At 39.1% G+C, this 18,849-nt stretch overlaps 1 protein-coding gene and 1 pseudogene across 4 annotated transcripts; one reads left to right on the forward strand and one right to left on the reverse strand.

The window, feature by feature from the left end:
• Positions 1-761: 761 nt before the first annotated feature.
• PYM1 (PYM homolog 1, exon junction complex associated factor) lies at positions 762-18,646 on the forward strand. 4 transcript variants are annotated; one of them, XM_037848239.1, is made up of 4 exons: positions 762-1,130; positions 1,478-1,800; positions 17,237-17,330; positions 17,719-18,646. In XM_037848239.1, the coding sequence occupies exons 2-4, from the start codon at positions 1,569-1,571 to the stop codon at positions 18,200-18,202; spliced, it is 810 nt and encodes a 269-aa protein (XP_037704167.1). In that variant the 5' UTR covers positions 762-1,130; positions 1,478-1,568; the 3' UTR covers positions 18,203-18,646. The 4 variants fall into 4 exon arrangements, with proteins under 4 accessions (XP_037704167.1, XP_037704168.1, XP_037704166.1 ...); XM_037848240.1 differs by having other exon boundaries at positions 1,562-1,800; XM_037848238.1 differs by having other exon boundaries at positions 762-1,800.
• On the reverse strand, positions 16,221-17,036 carry LOC119541566 (annotated as a pseudogene).
• Positions 18,647-18,849: the final 203 nt, after the last annotated feature.

Genomic DNA, 18,849 nt, shown 5'->3' on the forward strand with positions numbered 1-18,849 from the left:
GCTTGACTATGCAAAGATCCATATGTGGTTCCTGCAGATGGCACAGTTGTCAGCCACAATATCCCAGGCCAGAGGGTTACAGCATTCCACTTTTTCACTTTAAAGTGCTTCTTGCCCCCGCCTCTGTTGGTGCCGCTCAGGGTATCCACCTCTGTCGCTGCCGCCATCTTGCAAACCCACAGTCCTTCGTCCTCCCAATAGTTTTTAGAGGTTTCATCCTACACTCTCACCTTTAATTATTAGTAAAGTAACAAGGCTAAGAACAGGATGCTAATGGGGGCAGAGCTGAGGCACAGACAGTGAAAGGAGACAGGGGTTAAGGATGGCAATGTCAGAACACTTCCAATAACTGACTAATATGCAAATCAGTTTTTAAAGAGACTTTTTGAGATCTTCTGAGTTGGACCAACACTGGTGGAAGTCATGGAGGTGGAGCGTGGAGAAGACTGCAAGCCGTGTTCCCAAGAAACTTCTGGGCTTAATTTCAAAGTCTTAAAAAGTTCCTAGCTGTCTTGTTTTTAATGGAATATGCAGCCTAGTGTTGGAGGTAATAACTAATATTTCCTTATTCCCCCATCACTTCTTGTTCCTAGGGGTACCACTGGATGTAAACCTAAGCAAAAGTGGAGGATTTGGGGGAAGGTAAAAGTGTTGGTAAGAAAAGCGCAACGTGGGGATGGAGGAGGGCCGAGCCGGTACCTGAGGAGAGGAATATGCAACCTGCCCCTCCCAGGCTCTAGGGGAAACAAGTTTAACAGGATTTAGCCCTGAAGAAACAACAGCTGCTGAAGGGAGAGTATGAGGGAGAAACTTTGGGTTCGCCTTAAGAATAGGGAGGCACAGGACAGGGGAAGACCGCAAATGGAGTGACTGCAGGCCCGACTTATTGACGAATTGCCCCGCCTTCGATCCTTCTGTTCTGAGACCCGGACAAGGTTAATTAGAATACTAATTGGGTCCGCCCAGAAGCCTTTACCCTGCCCCATGACCCTGGGATTCAGCCTGAGGAGGCTCCCGGGGTCGGAGGTCGGATCAAACTCGTGCCTTCGTCACTTCGCCGCTCGCGCAACTCGACTCGCCGCCTCCTTCGACCATGGAAGCCGCCGGCAACCTTGAGTCTGCGGGGACAGGTGACCGACCCGCACCGCTTTCTGCCCCGCACGTCCCTCTCGCGGTCTCTGGCGGAGGGTTGAGCTGGGCGACCGAGAGCAGTCGGCACGCAATTTCGACCTCTCCAGCTTCTGAGGGAGGATTAGTTGCGGTCCTCCCTTCGCCCCACCAACATTTGTTAGCTCCAGTGCATTCTCGGAGTTTGCCTGGCTCGCCCCGCCTCATCCCACGACCCCAAGCCGCTGACCCGAGTGCAGGCTAAGGCCTGAATTTTCATCCTTTCCCCGTTTATCAGCCCCCGCCTCCGGGTGCGGGGGAGCACGCGCCCCTTTCTGGGTGCGGGGGCTATGCGCTTTTTTTCCGGCAGGTCCGGGACGGACGAGGAGTGCTCGTGAAGATAGGGACCGTGCCTCAGAACTTCTGGGCGCCTCAAGGACTGTTTTTCACGCAGGGCCTCAATGACGGTATCAGTGACAAGAAAAGCCAGCGGCTTCTTCAGCTTCTATTCCCTTTTCCTCTTCCCCGCCCCAGCCATGAAATGGTGCACTCTCCCTTTAAGACTAAGATGGTGGCTTGCTACCATCAGGACTCCACTTCCGGTGGGGAGGGGGCGGGACCCCAGCCCGCTCACGCCGGAAGTGGTTTGCGTTTTCAAGATGGCGACTCCCTATGTAACTGACGAGACCGGCGGTGAGTGCGGGAGGCGCGGAGCCGCTTCTCCCCGGGCTCTCGGGACGGGGGTTCGGACTTCGAAAGGGGTCTGTGCCCCGCCCATCCCGGGGCCCCTCCTTTGCCCCGCCCCTAGGACCGCCTTACCCATTCATTCTCTCCTACGGGATGTCACCTGCGCCCCCTTCTGGTCTTGTGTTTGGGGGGGGTCTTTGCTTCCGGTCATTTAAACCCTGGGGTCCTTCAATGCTGTTCCTGCTCCAGGACCCTCATGGACCCTTAGCTTTTCTTTAGCAGTCAGGGCACCCATATCTCTTGGTCTTTCAAGCTTTGGGGTCTCCTACAGTCTCACTTCCTTCCAATTCCTGCCCTGCTTCTCTTCCCTTACCCCTTGTTTTAGCAAAGCTTGCTTTCTGCCCCAGTCCACCCCTCGTTTTAACTTTTTATGGAAGCTGTACCTGATGAAGACCTCATTGCTACATAGTAATTTTTCCACTCTCTTCTTGGTTGGGTAGGTCCAGAGGTGTGAAAGGAAGATCAATCTAGTATAATTCAGCTTAGGTTTTATCCTTTATGGTGCCATCCTTCTCTGCCTTCCTTGGTAGCAAAAGGGGTTGAGGGGATCGAAGGTGGGAGAAGATAAACAGGAAGGCGTCTAATGACCTTTCTCGTAAGTCTTTTGACATATTGATATAACTCATTATTCCTTCTGGTGAGAGAAGAATTTCCAGCCTAGCTGCCTGAGTTGCTGAAGTGTCTGTGTACATGAGGTTTATGTGTTGTAAACTGAGACTCAAGATTGTCATCATGGTTTTGCCCCATCCATCCGTATTGTCTCATCTGTAGAAAAATGTTAATAGTAATACCCAGTGAGGATCAAATAAGATAATATATTTGAAAACAATATGTAAACTGCTGTGCAAGTGCAAGGTGTTACTATTTTTGTAACTCTCATTGTGTATGTGTAGTCTTCTGTAGAAGTGACATTGCATTTGCTGTGGTACACAAGGTCGTTGTTAAAAAGTGTCAGCTGTGCTTGCTCTGCTGCTCCCCACGTTCCTTATCCTCAACCCACTTCTATGGTCCTAATGACAACCAGGTCTCTGCTACTTCTACACAAACTCCACAACATCTCTCCTCCTACTTTTTACCCTGTAGGTCCTTGTCAACTAGTTCCTTTTAATATATGCTTTGAAATTACCACTTATTGTCCACCTCACTTCTTTTTATCCTTAACTGTTTTCTTTATCTTGACTTAATGAAAATCCAGATATCACATCTTGCCCTTCCCTCCCACCTGGAGATATCTTCTGTTCTGTGAAAAGGAGAAGGAATCAGACTGCTTTCTTTTTTACTTACAGGCCATTGATCTCCCACTGTCTCTCTCATCCTGGTAGAACATATTGCCATGCAATTATGGCATTTTCTTTAAACCAAAGTACCATCATCTACTGCCCACAGGGTTCCAACCTTCTGCATCATATTTTTTTTTTTCTGTTCTATTTCATTTTCAGTGTTTCCATCACCTTTGGAATACTCTGATCTCATAGTTTCTCAGCATACCATTGACTTTCTATTTCAAACCAGCTATACGTCAGAATCACTACAATCTGGATCTCACTATGATACTACTTCCCCATGAGGTGCTCCCCATCACTTACTTTAACCTCCTTACCAGTCACACCCACAGAACCAGTTTTTTGCCCTCTGTATGCTCTAGTTCTAGACCCTTTCTAGTTCATCAAGTCTCCCGGCACCTTTGACATTGCCCAGCTAGATGTCTGTGACCAGCCACTTGATACTACCCTTATTACTTTCTTCATTCGCTTTGATCTTCTATACTAAGCAAGCACTTTTACTATCTTTTTTTTTTTTAAAAAAATTGTGGTAAAATATTGGCAAAAGAAAAACTTTTCACGCAATTTAGAATCTCACAGCTTTATTGAGTGATTCATGAATCAGAAAATAGAAGGGAGCTCCACTGAGGAGGTGGAAAGGGGAAGCTCATAATGGGTGAACATGGAAGCAAATGAGGAAATTTTCTTATTGGCTGACATTAAGTTTTCATTTTACACAGGGGCAGGAGGTCTTATGAAGTGGGGAGCAGGTATACATTGATTAGTATGGTATGCTTGTCCATTCTGATAAGCTTTCTCTGCTGGACCTAAGTTTTATCACAAGATGTTGCTTATCAGCAACCCTGTAGCCTATGTTCAATTTTCTCAGAATATGCATGCAGGTCAATTGTTTTTGTTTTCTGGATACACCCTTCTCGGCAAGGAGTCTTCTCCCATCAACACCCAATGCAGCCAGCCATTTTATTCTAGTTAGCAATAGACATGAAATAAAATATACCATTGTTGCTGTTTTTAAGTTTACAATTCAATGGTATAAAGTATATTCACAATGTTGTACTACCATTATCGACTTATATTATTTTGAATCATACCAATCAACTGTCTTTTTTTTGACTTCTTCTTGGCCAACACATCACTAGCCAAAAAGCATAGAAACTAGCCAATACAGTGTAATATAAACTGATGTTAACTTCTGGCAAGAGCATGGCTTCCCTCCAGTTCTTTAGCCCAATTTTCTTCCATTCTCCCTTAGCTATTTTCTCCAACCTTTTCCAGCTCTCTGTGACCCTCTCATTTAATTCTTCCTTTCATGGCAGATGATCTCCCTTTCTATTTCACTGAAAAATCAAGGCCTATCATTATTTCTTTCCTGTTAATAGCTAGATTTCTTGAATATCAGGTTTATACTTGGTATATTTTTCATTTTTTTTTACTGCTTATTTGTTCCTTAACTCTTTGCAGTCTTTATTTCTCACAGCAGCCTCTCTTCCAAGTTGCCTGTGCTGTTTTCTAATTGCTTGGAGAATCTTTCACTCTTCGATGTATTGTCATTACCTCAAACCCAACCTGACCAAAATGAAAATCATTTTTTTCTTATTTCTATGAACGGCACCATTGTTCTAGCCAACCCAAGATCAACTATTTGCATCATTTTTTTTTTTTAATTTTAAATAGACTTTATTTTTTTGAACAGTAGTAGATTTACAGAAAAATTGAGAAGATGATACAGTATTCCCATACATCCCATACCCAGTTTCCCCTGTTATTAATATCTTATATTAGTATGGTACATTTGTTACAATTAATGAAAAACTAATATTGATACATTACTACTAACTAAAGGCCTTAGCTTATCCAGATTTCTTTAGTTTTTACCTAATGTCTTTTTTCCTGTTCTAGGATCCCATCCAGGACACACATTACATTTAGTTCTCGCATCTAAGGCTCAGACTTCACTTGGTTTTGCGGACCTTGACAGTTTTGAGGAGTACTAGTCAGTTAATTGTAGGATGCCCCTCTATTAGAATCTGTCTGATGATTTTCTCATGATTAGACTGGGTTTTTGGAAAGCAGACCATAGAGATAAAGTGTCTTTTCGTCACAGCCTGTCAAGGGTCCATAGTATCACAATGATTTTTCACTGTTGATATTGGCTGTGGTCACCTGGCTGAGGCAATGTTTATAGCATTTCTCCACTACAAAGTTACTCTTTTCTCCCCTTTCCATACTGTACCTTTGGAAAGAAGTCCCTATGCACAGTCTATACTTTAAGGGTTGGGGAGTTAGGCTCCCCTTCCTTGAGGAAAGAATACATAAATTATGTGAAATTCTTCTGCACAAGACATTTATTTCTTCTCCCCATTTACTTATTTATTCAATCATTTATATCAGTATGGACTCATAAATACTTATTTTATACACTAGGTTATAATACAATGTTATCTTTTTTTCTTTAGCAAGAGACATGAGACTTATACAAAAATTTGATGCTTAAAATCATATGCAAATAAAGCTAAAAAAAAGCAACAGAATAGAGAGATATTCTTCTACATTAAAAACAGCAATTCATAAATACTGTTTTTATTTTCCTTAAAAAAAATATTAAGCTTAGGCACAATTTGCTCACTTCTTTTGAAGAACAAGGCAATTTGCACAGCAATACAATACTATCTTATTTTTATTTGGTAGCTCAAATGTTGCAGCTTTGACCATTGGGAGCTCTTTCAGTTGGCTCCAGTGTCCCTTTGATATAACCCCATCAATGTAGGCTTCTTTTCTTCCTGGCACTACAAGATGCTCTAGGCTCATTTTGTATATTTCCTGCCTCAGTCCTGGAGCCAGCCAAGGAACTCTGGTTCCTTTTACTGGAGAAGGGTATTAGAAACCAAAATCTGGGTGCCAGATGTGCTTGTTGTTATTGGGGTATCATTTTTGCATATTCATTTATTCCTTTCTTGCTTTCCCTTCTTTCCCCTTCCCCCAAACACACACAGTTGTCAAAATACCATTCTTCTGGTCCTACTACTGTTACCCTCATCCCATCTCCATTGCTTGTTAGCTATAAGGCCTTTGTAATTTTTGTCTAAACCTGAGTTTTCTCATTGATGAATTTGGAATAGTAACTCCTACAACATAGGATTATTTCAAGAATTAAAATTTAAATGAAATAATGTACCTGTCTAGCACATAGAAAGTGTCCAACAAATGGTTCTGTAATTATTACTATTATGTAAGGTTATGTAGGGATTATTGTATAAATCAGAAGAAATTGTATGTGCAATGTACCAAGCATGGTACTGGGCCATTCTAAGTGCCTAATAAAATTCTAGTCTCCCTTATACCACAGCTATGGCTGTGGCCTCCTAAATAGTCTTTCTATCTTCAGTCTTTCTCTGTTCCAGTTTATCTGACAGACTGCTGCCATATTACTTCTTATGTAAAAATTTAATTATGCAAATAAAATTAACTTTGTTTTGAAATAATTTCAAACTTACAGGATAGTTGCAAAAATAATATAAACCCCACATAGAGAACTCCAACATACCCCCACCCCCCACTCCAGTTAGGTAATTTTTTTCAGTATAATTCATCCACTCAGAGTCCATTGTTAAATTTGGCATATATCTTCTAATTTTTATTTTTTATGTGCACTTTTTTAATGTCACTGAATCAGATAGTATATATTTATTTTATATCTTGCTTTTTTATTTAACCTTACGATATAAATAATTTTCCTTGCTATTAAATACTATTTCTAAAAGTCTTTTAAAAATACCAGCAGAGTGTTTTACCATTTGGATGTACCCTGTCTTACCTTTCCTTTGTTATTAGACTTTTAGATTGTCCCAGGATTTTCATTACAAGAACTCTATGAATATTTTTGTGCATAAATCTTTGTATTTTCTTAGAATAGATTTCCCAAAAGTAGAAGTACTAGATTAGAGGGTGCAAACTATTTATTTGTTTATATTAATCATAAAGTTACTTCATGTTCATTGTAGAAAACTTGTAAAATATTTTCATAAGTAGAATAAAATAAGAAATCCCATGTGTGATTGATAACTAGAACCTGGAGATAACTAGTTAATATTTCTTTTCAGTTTTTCTTTGCACATGTATATCATCTATATTTAACATAATTGAGATCATACCGAATGGGTGTATTTCCCAAAATATGATCCTCTGAACACTTAATAGTCTTGTGAGATGTGTTATAAAAAAATAAATACTAAAAAATAAGGTTTCTAAGGTCACATGCATATGGGATACACTGTATGCCCTTTCCCCATCTTGGATAGTCTTATGAATAAGAACATATTAACTCCTTGAAGTCTTATAGTTAAATACAGAAAAAAAGATTGTTTTTAACCAAGAATTTCCCAAATTTATTTAAAAATTTCTGGAGGATAATGCCCATTAATCTCATAGGAAAGTAGTCTTTTTTAACAAAAGCTTTGGGAAATGCTGCATAACAGGATTACCTTATTTCTCTTGCTGTATTAGCCAAATTGCTTTCTACAAGGATTTTACCACTGGCAGTGTATGAATGTGCTGGTTTTACCACTTCTTTGACTGCTTTAAAAATTCTACTTTGGTAGATGAAATAATGCTTCAGTTGTTTTAATTTGTATTTCCTTTATTAGTGAGTTTGAACTTTTTTGTATGGTTTTTTTTTTTTTTTCATTTATAACAGTACAAAAGTTTAGTATAAAGAGCATGACCTGTGGAACCCACATCCTGGGTTCATACTCTGCTGCAATTTAATTGTAATGTGGGGAAGTTATTAAATTTCTCATCTTCTATAAAATTGGAATAATATTTTCTGGAGTTGTGCAAATGAAACAAGGTAATGTATGTAAACACTGAGCGCTGTACTTGGCACAAACCAAGCAATCAATAAAAGCTTCGCTGTTTTTTTTTTTAGCAGTTTTATTGAGGCATGATTTACATATCATAAAATTCACTTGTTTTAAGTGTACAATTCAGTGACTTGTAGTAAATTTACAGAGTTGTACAACCATCATCATAATCTAATTTTAGAACATTCCCATAACACCCCCTCTCTCCTGCAAAACCTGCATGTTCATTTGCAGTCACTCCCCACTCCTACCCCCAGGTGCCCACTAATCAACCAGCTACTGTTATCTTTTGGGAATTGACTCACATTTACATATGGACTGTTTATTCTTACATTCAAGTTACTACTTCTGATATGAGCACATACTGCTTTTCAATATCGTGTTATTGCATACTACATCTCAGCCTGTACCATCCTATGAAACTGGTCTATATAATATAGGACAGGTGAAGCAACAATAGAGTTGGCTTTAGAGTCAGACTTCAGTTCAAATTGCAGCCACTTGCTGCCTGTGTGATCTTGGACAAATCTTGAACCTCTTAAAGACTTTTTCTTCAACTATAAATGATAATATGTATCTGTTATCTAGATTCAACAAGATAGTGTTTGTAAAGTTCCTGGTGTAATGTTAGGTACTTAATAAATACTCTTTTCTTGTTTATAACATACTGAAAGTTTTCCACTGGTACAATTTAAATTGTTTTTATTCTTCTTGGGATGCTCTTTTCCTTCCTATCTCTGCCTGCAGAAATATTAGCCATTGATATTACTACCACCTACCCTTGAAGGTCAAGTCCTTGAGGTTTTCCTGATTCCCTGTCTCCTTCGCCCACTAAACTGGGTATGATTATTTCCTTGAACTCTCTTAGCAGTATGTATCTCTGTCTCTCAGGATACTTATGCCATTTCTATTTATTGCATTTTTGTTTTATTTTTTCCTACCTAACCCGCTCGCCCTCCTTGGACTGGAAATTTCTTGAAAGTAGGACGCATCTGACTCATCGTGATAATCTCTGTAACACGTAGCATAGTATTTTTCTCATAGGAGGATTTCGGTAAACATCCCTTTAATTTTAATTTGTAGTCTGGTTTCTGACCATCCTGCTCTTCTGAGGCTTTATTGTTGGAGATAACCGGGGATTTCCAAATTGCCAGAACCAGAAAGTTTATTCTCAATCTCCTTGTCCTTGATCTCTCTGCAGCATTCACACTGTTAACTGCTTGCCCCCTTGTCTTACACAAAACTCTTTTGTTCTCAGTGGCTCAGCACTGTGCTGGTTCTCCTTTCCTATCAATCATTTTCTGTTGTTGCTGGCACCTTTTCTTCCTGTGAGGAAAACGATCAAGACCATTTTTCCAAGGTCATTCCTCCAACTCTGATCTTTTTTTTACATTTTTTCCTATGTTAGAAACCACATCTGGATCTTGTAATTGTGGGTCTTGAGACCATTCTCAGGCCCAGATCTGTGATCCAGATTTTTCTTGCTTAAGCAGACCCCAGGAACTCAATACACCATTAACAGTTACTTTCACCTAACCCCTTGGGACACCTCCCAAGCCAACTATGCTATCTTGTCACTGTCTTCCTGCTACCCTGAAGACAAGACCCTTTTCAGTGTAAGTGTTTTATTGCTAAGAGATTTAAGGAAGCAGATTACAAAACAGACATGGGAAAATAACAAAGTTTACATAATTCTTAGAGTAGCTGTCCCTAATCTAGTTTCTGACTCTCTCAAAGATGCTACTGAAAGTCCTGATATTTTGCCCTTGGTTTTTATTTCTAGGGGTGGGAACGCCATACCTCTCCCTTCATTTTGACTTCACCCTTGGATGCTATGAAGGCCAGAGGATGGAACCTACATAACATAAAATAGGTGCTCCTTTGTGATAATGGGCTGTTTGTATCCCTGAGGGCTTCCCCACGGGATGGCCATTCAGGAAGCTTCTGCCTTGCCTTACGTTACACTGCATCTTCACTAGGTTTAAGCCGTCAATTATAATCTATATACAGTTAAGTATGTCTTTTTAACATTATCCCTTACTCTCTAATTCCATGTAAAACACTGCTTGTCTAGAGTTGAGTTAGTTATTTTAACAAATTTGTCCTCCCCTCTGGACTTTCTTCTTTCTAAAAGTGGTTTTTATTTGCCATATTTTCCAGATTCAAGATTGATATTTGTTTGTACTTGTTTATTATCTTCCCCATTAGAATGTATAGTACAGAACTTTGCTTGCTTTGTTCACTGCTGTATCCCTAGCTCCTCTTAAAATGCCTGGCACAACAGTAAGTGCTCAATAAACATTTTAAATGAATGTGTGAATGTTATTACCATATGCCCTACTTATCCACAGCTATGTTTTGAAAATAATACATGTGAAAAGCACCAGAGTAAAACCTCTGTAGCACGGTTTCAATGATTTCCTTTCTTTACTTCAAATCTTGACAGTTTTAGATCCTGTTGACTTACTCTTCATAACGAATTTCTCATTCATTTTCCTTTCAGTACCCATAGAGACCATCTAAGTCAAGTCTTTTTACATTGTGACTGTTGCATTCATTTTCTCTACTTCTGGTTTATGCTGCTCATTTCCAGGTTAATTATCTTTAAATATTGTTTGAACAAATCACCTGTACTCTCTTATTGGCCTTCAGTGTCCTCCCACATCCAAGGTTTATGTCAAAACTCAGCAGAGATTAGAGGCTTTTTGTATGTGAACTAATTTGCCTCTCACCTCCTTGCCCATTACATACGCCTTCTGCCCAGAACATACTGGATTCTTAACAGTTCCCTAAGTATGGTACTTAAATTTACTTATTCATCAATTTAACCAATATTTACTGTCTTCCAACAGCCAGGCCCTTTGCTACAAAGATCAAAGACATAATCCCTGCTCTGAAGCAGGCAAACAGTTAAACATTAGAGCATGATAAAGGCTAAAACAGGTGCTGTGGGTGTTCAAAAGGCAGCTTCTAACCCAGCATGGAGTGGGGAGGTCAGGGAAGGCTTCAATGTGGAGTTCATCCTTGAACTTGGCCTTTAAAGACCAGTAGGAATTAATTAAGATAAGAAGTGAGGTAAATCTTTTCCAGACTAAGGGAAGCAAAAGCAAAGCGGCATGGAAAATACAGGCACAAGTCAGGATGAGATTTATTAAGTATTTCAGTGGCTGGAGGAGAGTGTAAGTAGCTAGGTTCTAAGAGGCCGGAGACTGGCAAGAGTTAGGTCAAGAAGGCCTTTTGTGTCCTGCTCCATCCATGGAGATATCATCCTGAGGGCAACAGGAATCCAGGAAGAATTTTAAGTAGGAGTGTGACTAGTCTGATTTTGTCCCTTTGCTCATGTTATACCTTGTCTAAAATACTTTCTTGCCCTCCTCTTTCTTTATAACCACATTCCCACCTCCACCTGTCATATATCCTGTCCCTTCTATTGATCACACCATCCATGGAGATATCATCCTGAGGGCAACAGGAATCCAGGAAGAATTTTAAGTAGGAGTGTGACTAGTCTGATTTTGTCCCTTTGCTCATGTTATACCTTGTCTAAAATACTTTCTTGCCCTCCTCTTTCCTTATAACCACATTCCCACCTCCACCTGTCATATATCCTATCCCTTCTATTGATCACAACAGATGCTATGTCCGTAAAATTTTTATGAATCACCTGGTCAAAAGTAATTTCACTTTCCTCTCTATACCTATCATTCTCCAAGACATGCAGACTTGAAACCCAAAATCACATTTTAAAAACCCACAATATAACATTAATGGGAATTAGAAGAAAATTATTTATAATCTTATCACCCCAAAATAACATTTTCTATATTGCATGTTCTTTTTTTAGACTTACAAATATGCATGGCATGTAATGGTTGAAATCATGGTGTGTGTGTGTGTATAATGCAATGTGGTATAATGTAAAACACATTATATATATATACACATTGCATGATACATTTTTTGATTCTTCATCACTATCATTTTTTTCAATGGATGTACTATATATATTTAGCTATTCATGAATGTGAAGTTTATTTTTTAAGATTTAGCTATTTATAGATAATGCCATAATTTTCATAATTGTCTCTTCCTTGCTTTTTTTTTTTCCTCCTGGTGGAATTATTTTCTTATACTAAATTCTCAAGATTGGGATTACTAAAACAAAGCATGTTTGTTTTAATCCTTTTATTCCTCCCCCAGTTAGTGAGTTACTGAGTGTTATTGATAATGTACTTGGCACCAGTTCCTTCCTTTCCATTTTCACTGTCTCAGCCAATGCTGCTCTTCCTGCCAGGATTATTGCAATCTTTTTTCCTAACTGGTTCCCTTAGTCTCCGATGTTTTCCCTTTCCAATTTACTTCTCATTATGCAGATTAATTGCCCTAAAACACTGCTTTGGATAAAGCATTCATTTGACAAATCTTTATTGAGTGCATGCCATGTACTAGATATTAAACTTCTTAACTGACATTCAAAGTCTCAACATTCTCCCCTCCATTACACCAGCCCTCTGGCCCAACCAGACTTGTCTGTTTGCCTGCTAAACATGCTATCTACATTTCCAGCCTGAATTTTTGTTTTAGAATGAGCTTCTGTTTAGAGCCATTTTGATTCCCTTTTTACTTACTGTAATTTGACCCTTTCTTCAAAGCCCAGCTCCAGCCCCAGTCCTCTTTCCATGAAGGTGTTTTTTTTTTTTTTTTTTTTGGCCATTCTTCAGTTTTTACTCGTTTCCAATTTCAAGGAGTGCTTTTTGTCACTATTTCCTCATTTGCTGCGTAACATATATTTGAAAATGTATGTCCTGTTTTCAACTAGATTGTTGAAGGCCAGGAATGGATTTTGGTCTTTAATAAATTCAGAGCCCTGTCTTTTGTAGGTAGACAAAAAATATCCTTCTTGGTTCTTTTTATGTACCAGATAAAGTCCAAGTTCCTTGATCTTGTTTTAAAGGCTTTCTGAAATCTTGTCCCATTTTATTTTTTCCAACCTGTCTTCCTGTTCCCTAACATGAAATGTGTGATTCACCTGGACTGCTCTACTTTCTGTTCCTTAAATACTCCATGCCCATCCCACATCCATGCCTTTCTTGGCTCATATTTGAGCCTCTTTGCTCTTGTTTTTTCTTTCTCCCTTTCCTTCTACCTGTCAAATCTTAACTATTTTCTTTAACAATTTTTTTTTTAGTTTTAACTTATTAATGATACTTGCATTTTGAACAAAAAAACAATTTATGTAACAATATACATTCCATGTGAGAGACCCTAAACTTGACTTTTCCTAAAAAAAATCGTTTATTTCTTAAATTTTTTACAAAAGTAATACCAAACATAAATATATATATATATTTAAGAGCTGCCCTTTCCTCTGACAAAAATGGGATCATATTCTACATCAGCAGTTCTTTAAGTATGGTCCAGGACCTCTGGAGGTCCGTAAGACACTTTTAAGAGGTCTATAAGCAAAGCTATTCTCATAATAATACAGTTACTTGCTTTTCTCACTGGGTTGACATTTACACTGATAATGTAAAAGCATTGGTGGGCAAAACTGCTGGTACCTTAGTAAGAATCAAGGCAGTGGCACTGAACTATAGTAGTCTTATTCTTTACTGCTAAACACAGTAAATAAAGCCAATTTGAGTATTCTTGATGAAGCAATAAAAATTAATTTTATAAAACCTGACCCTTCAAGGCATCTTTTTTTAAACTGTATTTGAAAAAATTTTTTTTTACTAGAGAAGTTGTGGGCTTACAGAACAATCATGCATAAAATACAGGATTCCCATTCAACATCCCACCACCATCCTCTTGGATTGGTGTGGAACATTTGTTACAATTGATGATAGCACTTTTTTGTAATTGTACTTTTTTTTTTAATAATAGTTACCTTTGTTACAATTGATGAAAGATTATTAAAGTAGTAATATTAATTATTGTCCATAGTTTACATTAGGTATATTTTTTCTCCATATACCACTCTATATGTCTTTTTAATGTTCTTTGTGACTAAATGAGAAGAAAGCATGAATCACTTCTGATGTATTCTGAAGTAAGATGGTTGTCTCAAGGAAGAGCATTTGTGTGATTGTCTGGGTTGTAAGCTAAACAAGCTTCTCTTTCATGGAACACCATTTTTTACTTGAAAGAACCACTGACTAATTATGATAATTCAGACTTGGTTTATCTGAAATGCATTTTCCTAAAAATTAGTGAAGTGAGCCAGTCACTCAGGAAAACAACTGTCAGTATTTGTTGCTGATAATAGAATTTGAGCTTTCAAATGAAAATTAGAATTTTGGAAAACTTGTATCTGGCACTGTGAGCTTGACAGCATCCCGGTACTTAAAGACTTTTCTGAAGACATTAATGAATGTGATCTTTTTTTATATTGGATAATGAGATGCATAATATTGCAAAATATGAGTGCAAAGGAGGTCCTGAAATAAAGGGACTACTGCTCTACAAATTATTCTGCAGCCTGCTTTTTCACTTAGTATTTCATGAACAGTATTCAAGGTCAATACATTTAGTTCTAAAAGATTCCCTTTTTTTAAAATTGTGGTAACATATACAACATAAAATTTCCCATTTTAACCACTTTTTCATGTGGACAATTCAGTAATATTAATTACATTCCCAATTTCGTGCTACTATTACGCATTATCAAAATGTTTCCATCTCTCCCAAATGGAAACTAGCCATTAAGCATTAACTCACCATTCCCCTCCCCCAACCTGCAATTTACTTTGTCTCTGAATTTGCATATTCTTGTTATTCAAGTGAAATCATACAATATTTGACCTTTTGTGTCTGGCTTATTTCACTCAACATAATGTCTTCGAGGGTTATCCATGTTGTCACATGTATCAGAACTCATTCTTTTTTGTGACTGAACAATATTCCATTGTATACACACACACATATATATACCACATTTCATTTATTTCATCTGTTGATTTAACACCATGTTCTTAATTACTACATGGTGTTGCATTGTATGGATGAACCAAATTAGTAAATCATTCTTCTATTCATGGCCATTCAAATTACTTCCAACTTTTTGCTAATTTAAATAATGCAACAACAAATACCCTTTGCATATATCCTGGTGTACTTGTTCTATTATCTATATTTTATATATAGATAATTTATCTATTATCTATAGTATAGATAAATTCCTGTGGACTCATTTTCTGTTGGTTGTTTTTGTTTTTCTGTTTTTGTTGTTGATCAGTTTTTCAAGTTCCATCTAAGTAAAATTTCCCTGTCTCTATTAAATCTTTTCTGGTCATTTCTCCCTCCTATGGTTCTAGTTTTTGCCGCCTGTTAGCCTCTTTCATTTACTGCCTTTTGGTTTCTCCATTCTCTTGTCTTGTGTTTTTTGTTTTGTTTTGTTTTCAAATTACAGTATTTATTAACACCAGATGTCTATGGCAGGGAAGCAATATTTGGTCTCCTATGAAGGGTAATAAAGGAAGAACACGTGTCTTTTCTAGAAGGGAGAAAAGAGTATTAAATGGAAATTTTAAGGAAAAAAAAGTCTGGTCCTCCAAATAAATTGAGGAGAACAATATTACTCTTTCATTAACACTGACCTCCCTACTCATCTCCTGGCATCTTGCCTTGACGTGGATTTAAGTATTACAAACACACACAAACACACACACACACACATTCATTAACACTTAAAAGTATTATTCCTATAATTTTGTATCATTTTGTATTATCATTTTGATGTATATCAATACCATCTTATTTTGTATTACAATTATTATGTATATATGAATACATATGTAAAAGTACAGCCACTGTATGATGACTAGGCAGTTTTGGAATAAATCCATAGTCTAAGTTATGGCAAGCTTAAATTATTTATATCTTAATTACTCATTTATTCCTGAACAACTTTTCTTTAAGCATACTAATAATTTCCAAATGACATAATGAATATTCTGGTTGCAGTATTTTATTATTTTTCTGAATTATATTTGGGAAAAAGAAGCCAGCTGCTTCACCTATTTTAATACTAGTATTACTCTGGGATCACTTTATACAAATACGTGAACAGAAATTTAAAAGACCATACATTTCCCATGAAGAGACATTATTTAGTTTGTGTCATTGGTATGTATTTGCAAAACATTCTAACACTGCAAACAAGAAATTTCAGGATCTACTACAGTGATGCTGGTGTACTTCTACCCAAGGCCTTTTAGTGATGTCAGTCAACTGATGGTAGGACTTTATCAGTGAATTGGTTGATATCCATCATTTCCTGGTGACATGAACTGTGCATAAAGCCCCCATAGGTTTTGAAGGTTACATTGGCTGGATTTACCAATGATTTTTAGCTTTTCAGTAGTAAGAGAACCAAACATTAGGGGAACTAAGGGGTCGTAATCTCCATGGCACTAGAGGATAGACATATCCTTATTAGCGCCAGTGATAGGACCCTGCAAAAATGAATCCTGAAGTGGAAGCCAGCAACCGAGTGCAAGGACACTTGCCAGTTTCTGCTGTGTGGTAAGAGCAGTATATAAAGATAAAGCTCCTCCCTGGGAAAATCCTCCCAAAATAATCCAATTAGAAGGAATTCCATTCTTCACCTCCTGGTCTATCAAAGATTTGACGTTTTCTGCTGACTGCCTGATTCCAGGTTCATCTTCCTGTGAATCGAGTGAAAACCCAATAATATCAAACCAAGAAGGCATACTCACATTCACATTTAATGTAGCACGCGTAACCGACGCATGCGGGCAGATATATTTGCTATGTGAACTTATGATACCTGTAAAGGCTTCCGCCCATCCATGCCCTATGTCCCAGTCCGTGAAGAAAAATAACCGCCGCGGTGGCCTTGAAGGCGGCGGGCCCGCTAGCCGGCAGCGGGGCTGACTTGTTACAGCAATATGCACATGCACGGCTCAGCGGCCGTTGTCAGAAGCGGAAGGGAGAAAGTGGTCTTGTGTTTTTAAACTCTATTCTGTGCCTGTCTTAATTTTTCTAACTACATTATAAAAATAGAAACTCCTCGCATAGTGGGTTTTTTTTTTTTTTTTTTGGTGGTAGGCACTCAGTAAATAAGGATGAGAAAGGGATTGAGCATTGAAATGAGAAAAGGTGCCTTAATGGTTAGATTTGGTGGAGAAAAGCTGCTTGTATTTGTGCATTCTTCTTTCATCTTGGGAAACGTTTGAAAATGAGAAAGTAACTCTCCAACTTAACTTCTCGTTTCAGGCAAGTACATCGCCTCCACACAGCGACCTGACGGGACCTGGCGGAAGCAGCGGAGGGTGAAAGAAGGCTACGTGCCCCAGGAGGAGGTCCCAGTGTGCGTGTTTAGGCTTGAGGAAGGGATATTTAACGGGATCTCTGGAAGCTATAACATGTGTGCTGATGAAGACTCTCCTGGGCGCCCAGGAAATAGAAGAGGGGAGGACAACTACCTGAGAAAGAGAGGAGGGTACTGGGATCCAGGGATGAATGAGGGTTAGGACTGACTAATCCTGTTTTCCTGGTCTCTGTTCATCAGAACCTTTGCATACATTCAGAGATCCAGAGCTTTGGGTTCCACAATCTTTCCTGTAGAACAGAGACCGACCAGAGAGAGGGGAGAGGAGCAGGATGTGATCATGGTGAAGTGGTTTGGAAGGTTAAGAAAAGGGCTCAAAAAGTCAGTGATGCTTTGAAACTGAGTTGAAATCTGCTGTTCTCTGCAGGTATGAGAACAAGTATGTGAAGTTTTTCAAGAGTAAACCAGAACTGCCCCCAGGGCTGAGCCCTGAGGCCACTGCTCCTGCCACCCCATCCAGGCCTGAAGGCGGTGAAACAGGCCTGTCCAAGACAGCCAAACGCAACCTGAAGCGGAAGGAGAAGAGGCGGCAGCAGCAAGAGAAGGGAGAGGCAGAGGCCTTGAGCCGGACTCTCGATAAATTGTCCCTGGGAGAGACAGCCCAGCACCCCAACGCTCCACAGGTCTCCCAGGCAGCCTCTGCAGCTGCCTCTGACCAGCCTGAGTCAGCTGCCACCACTGAGAAAGCCAAGAAGATAAAGAATCTAAAGAAGAAGCTTCGGCAGGTGGAAGAACTGCAGCAGCGGATCCAAGCTGGGGAGATAAGTCAGCCCAGCAAAGAGCAGCTGGAGAAGCTGGCAAGGAGGAGGGTGCTGGAGGAGGAACTGGAGGATTTGGAGCTAGGCCTGTGAGGCCTGTGGGGAATAGGGAATGGACTACAGAACAAACCATGGGGCTCTTTGGGGTCCTGGGGAATGTGGGCGGTAGCAGTCAGGAGGGGTACCCCCCAAACTGGCTTGCTTTCACCTCTCGCTGCCCAATTCTGTCCTCCAGAGCCTAGCCTTTCCCTCATCCCTTCCCTTTTCTTTCCAACTCCTATTTTTTGGACTTTGCTCCTCTCATTCCCAGTGTTCCAAATCTCAGTGACTACCCTAGGTACCTTTGCTGCTGATTTGGGTGTTTTGTTTAAAAGAAAATTGGGTGGGTGGGAATCTCTTGGAGAGCTGAGGTTGTGGGTAGGGGGAGTATGGCCAAGAGTCTTGGAGTCTTGGTTTCTGTTCACAGTGTTTATGGGTCATTTCTCCCTCCAGCCCTCACCTCTTTTTTTTTTTTTAAAAAAAAAAAAAAAAAAAAAACAAGAATAAACTCAAATAGGTATGTCTGGCTTTGCCTCTTTCTTTTCATCTCCTAGGTGTTTTAGCCCCTTAAGTTTGGCACAGGGAGACAGGTATTGGGAATAATATTCCCTTTAATTTTGAAAAATTATTAGCCTATGACCAAATTAGCAACATTGATATCTGTACATGTTGGCTCAGACTTCATTGAACAGAGATTGGTA

The sequence above is a fragment of the Choloepus didactylus genome, chromosome 8 (assembly GCF_015220235.1).
Source record: "Choloepus didactylus isolate mChoDid1 chromosome 8, mChoDid1.pri, whole genome shotgun sequence".
Lineage (NCBI taxonomy): Eukaryota > Metazoa > Chordata > Mammalia > Pilosa > Megalonychidae > Choloepus > Choloepus didactylus.

Coding starts and splice junctions, on each gene's coding strand:
- PYM1 (XM_037848238.1), top strand. CDS start 1,569: ATGACGGTATCAGTGACAAGAAAAGCCAGCGGCTTCTTCAGCTTCTAT. Junction 1,801..17,236: donor TGTAACTGACGAGACCGGCG/GTGAGTGCGGGA, acceptor TTCTCGTTTCAG/GCAAGTACATCGCCTCCACA. Junction 17,331..17,718: donor CCCCAGGAGGAGGTCCCAGT/GTGCGTGTTTAG, acceptor TGTTCTCTGCAG/GTATGAGAACAAGTATGTGA.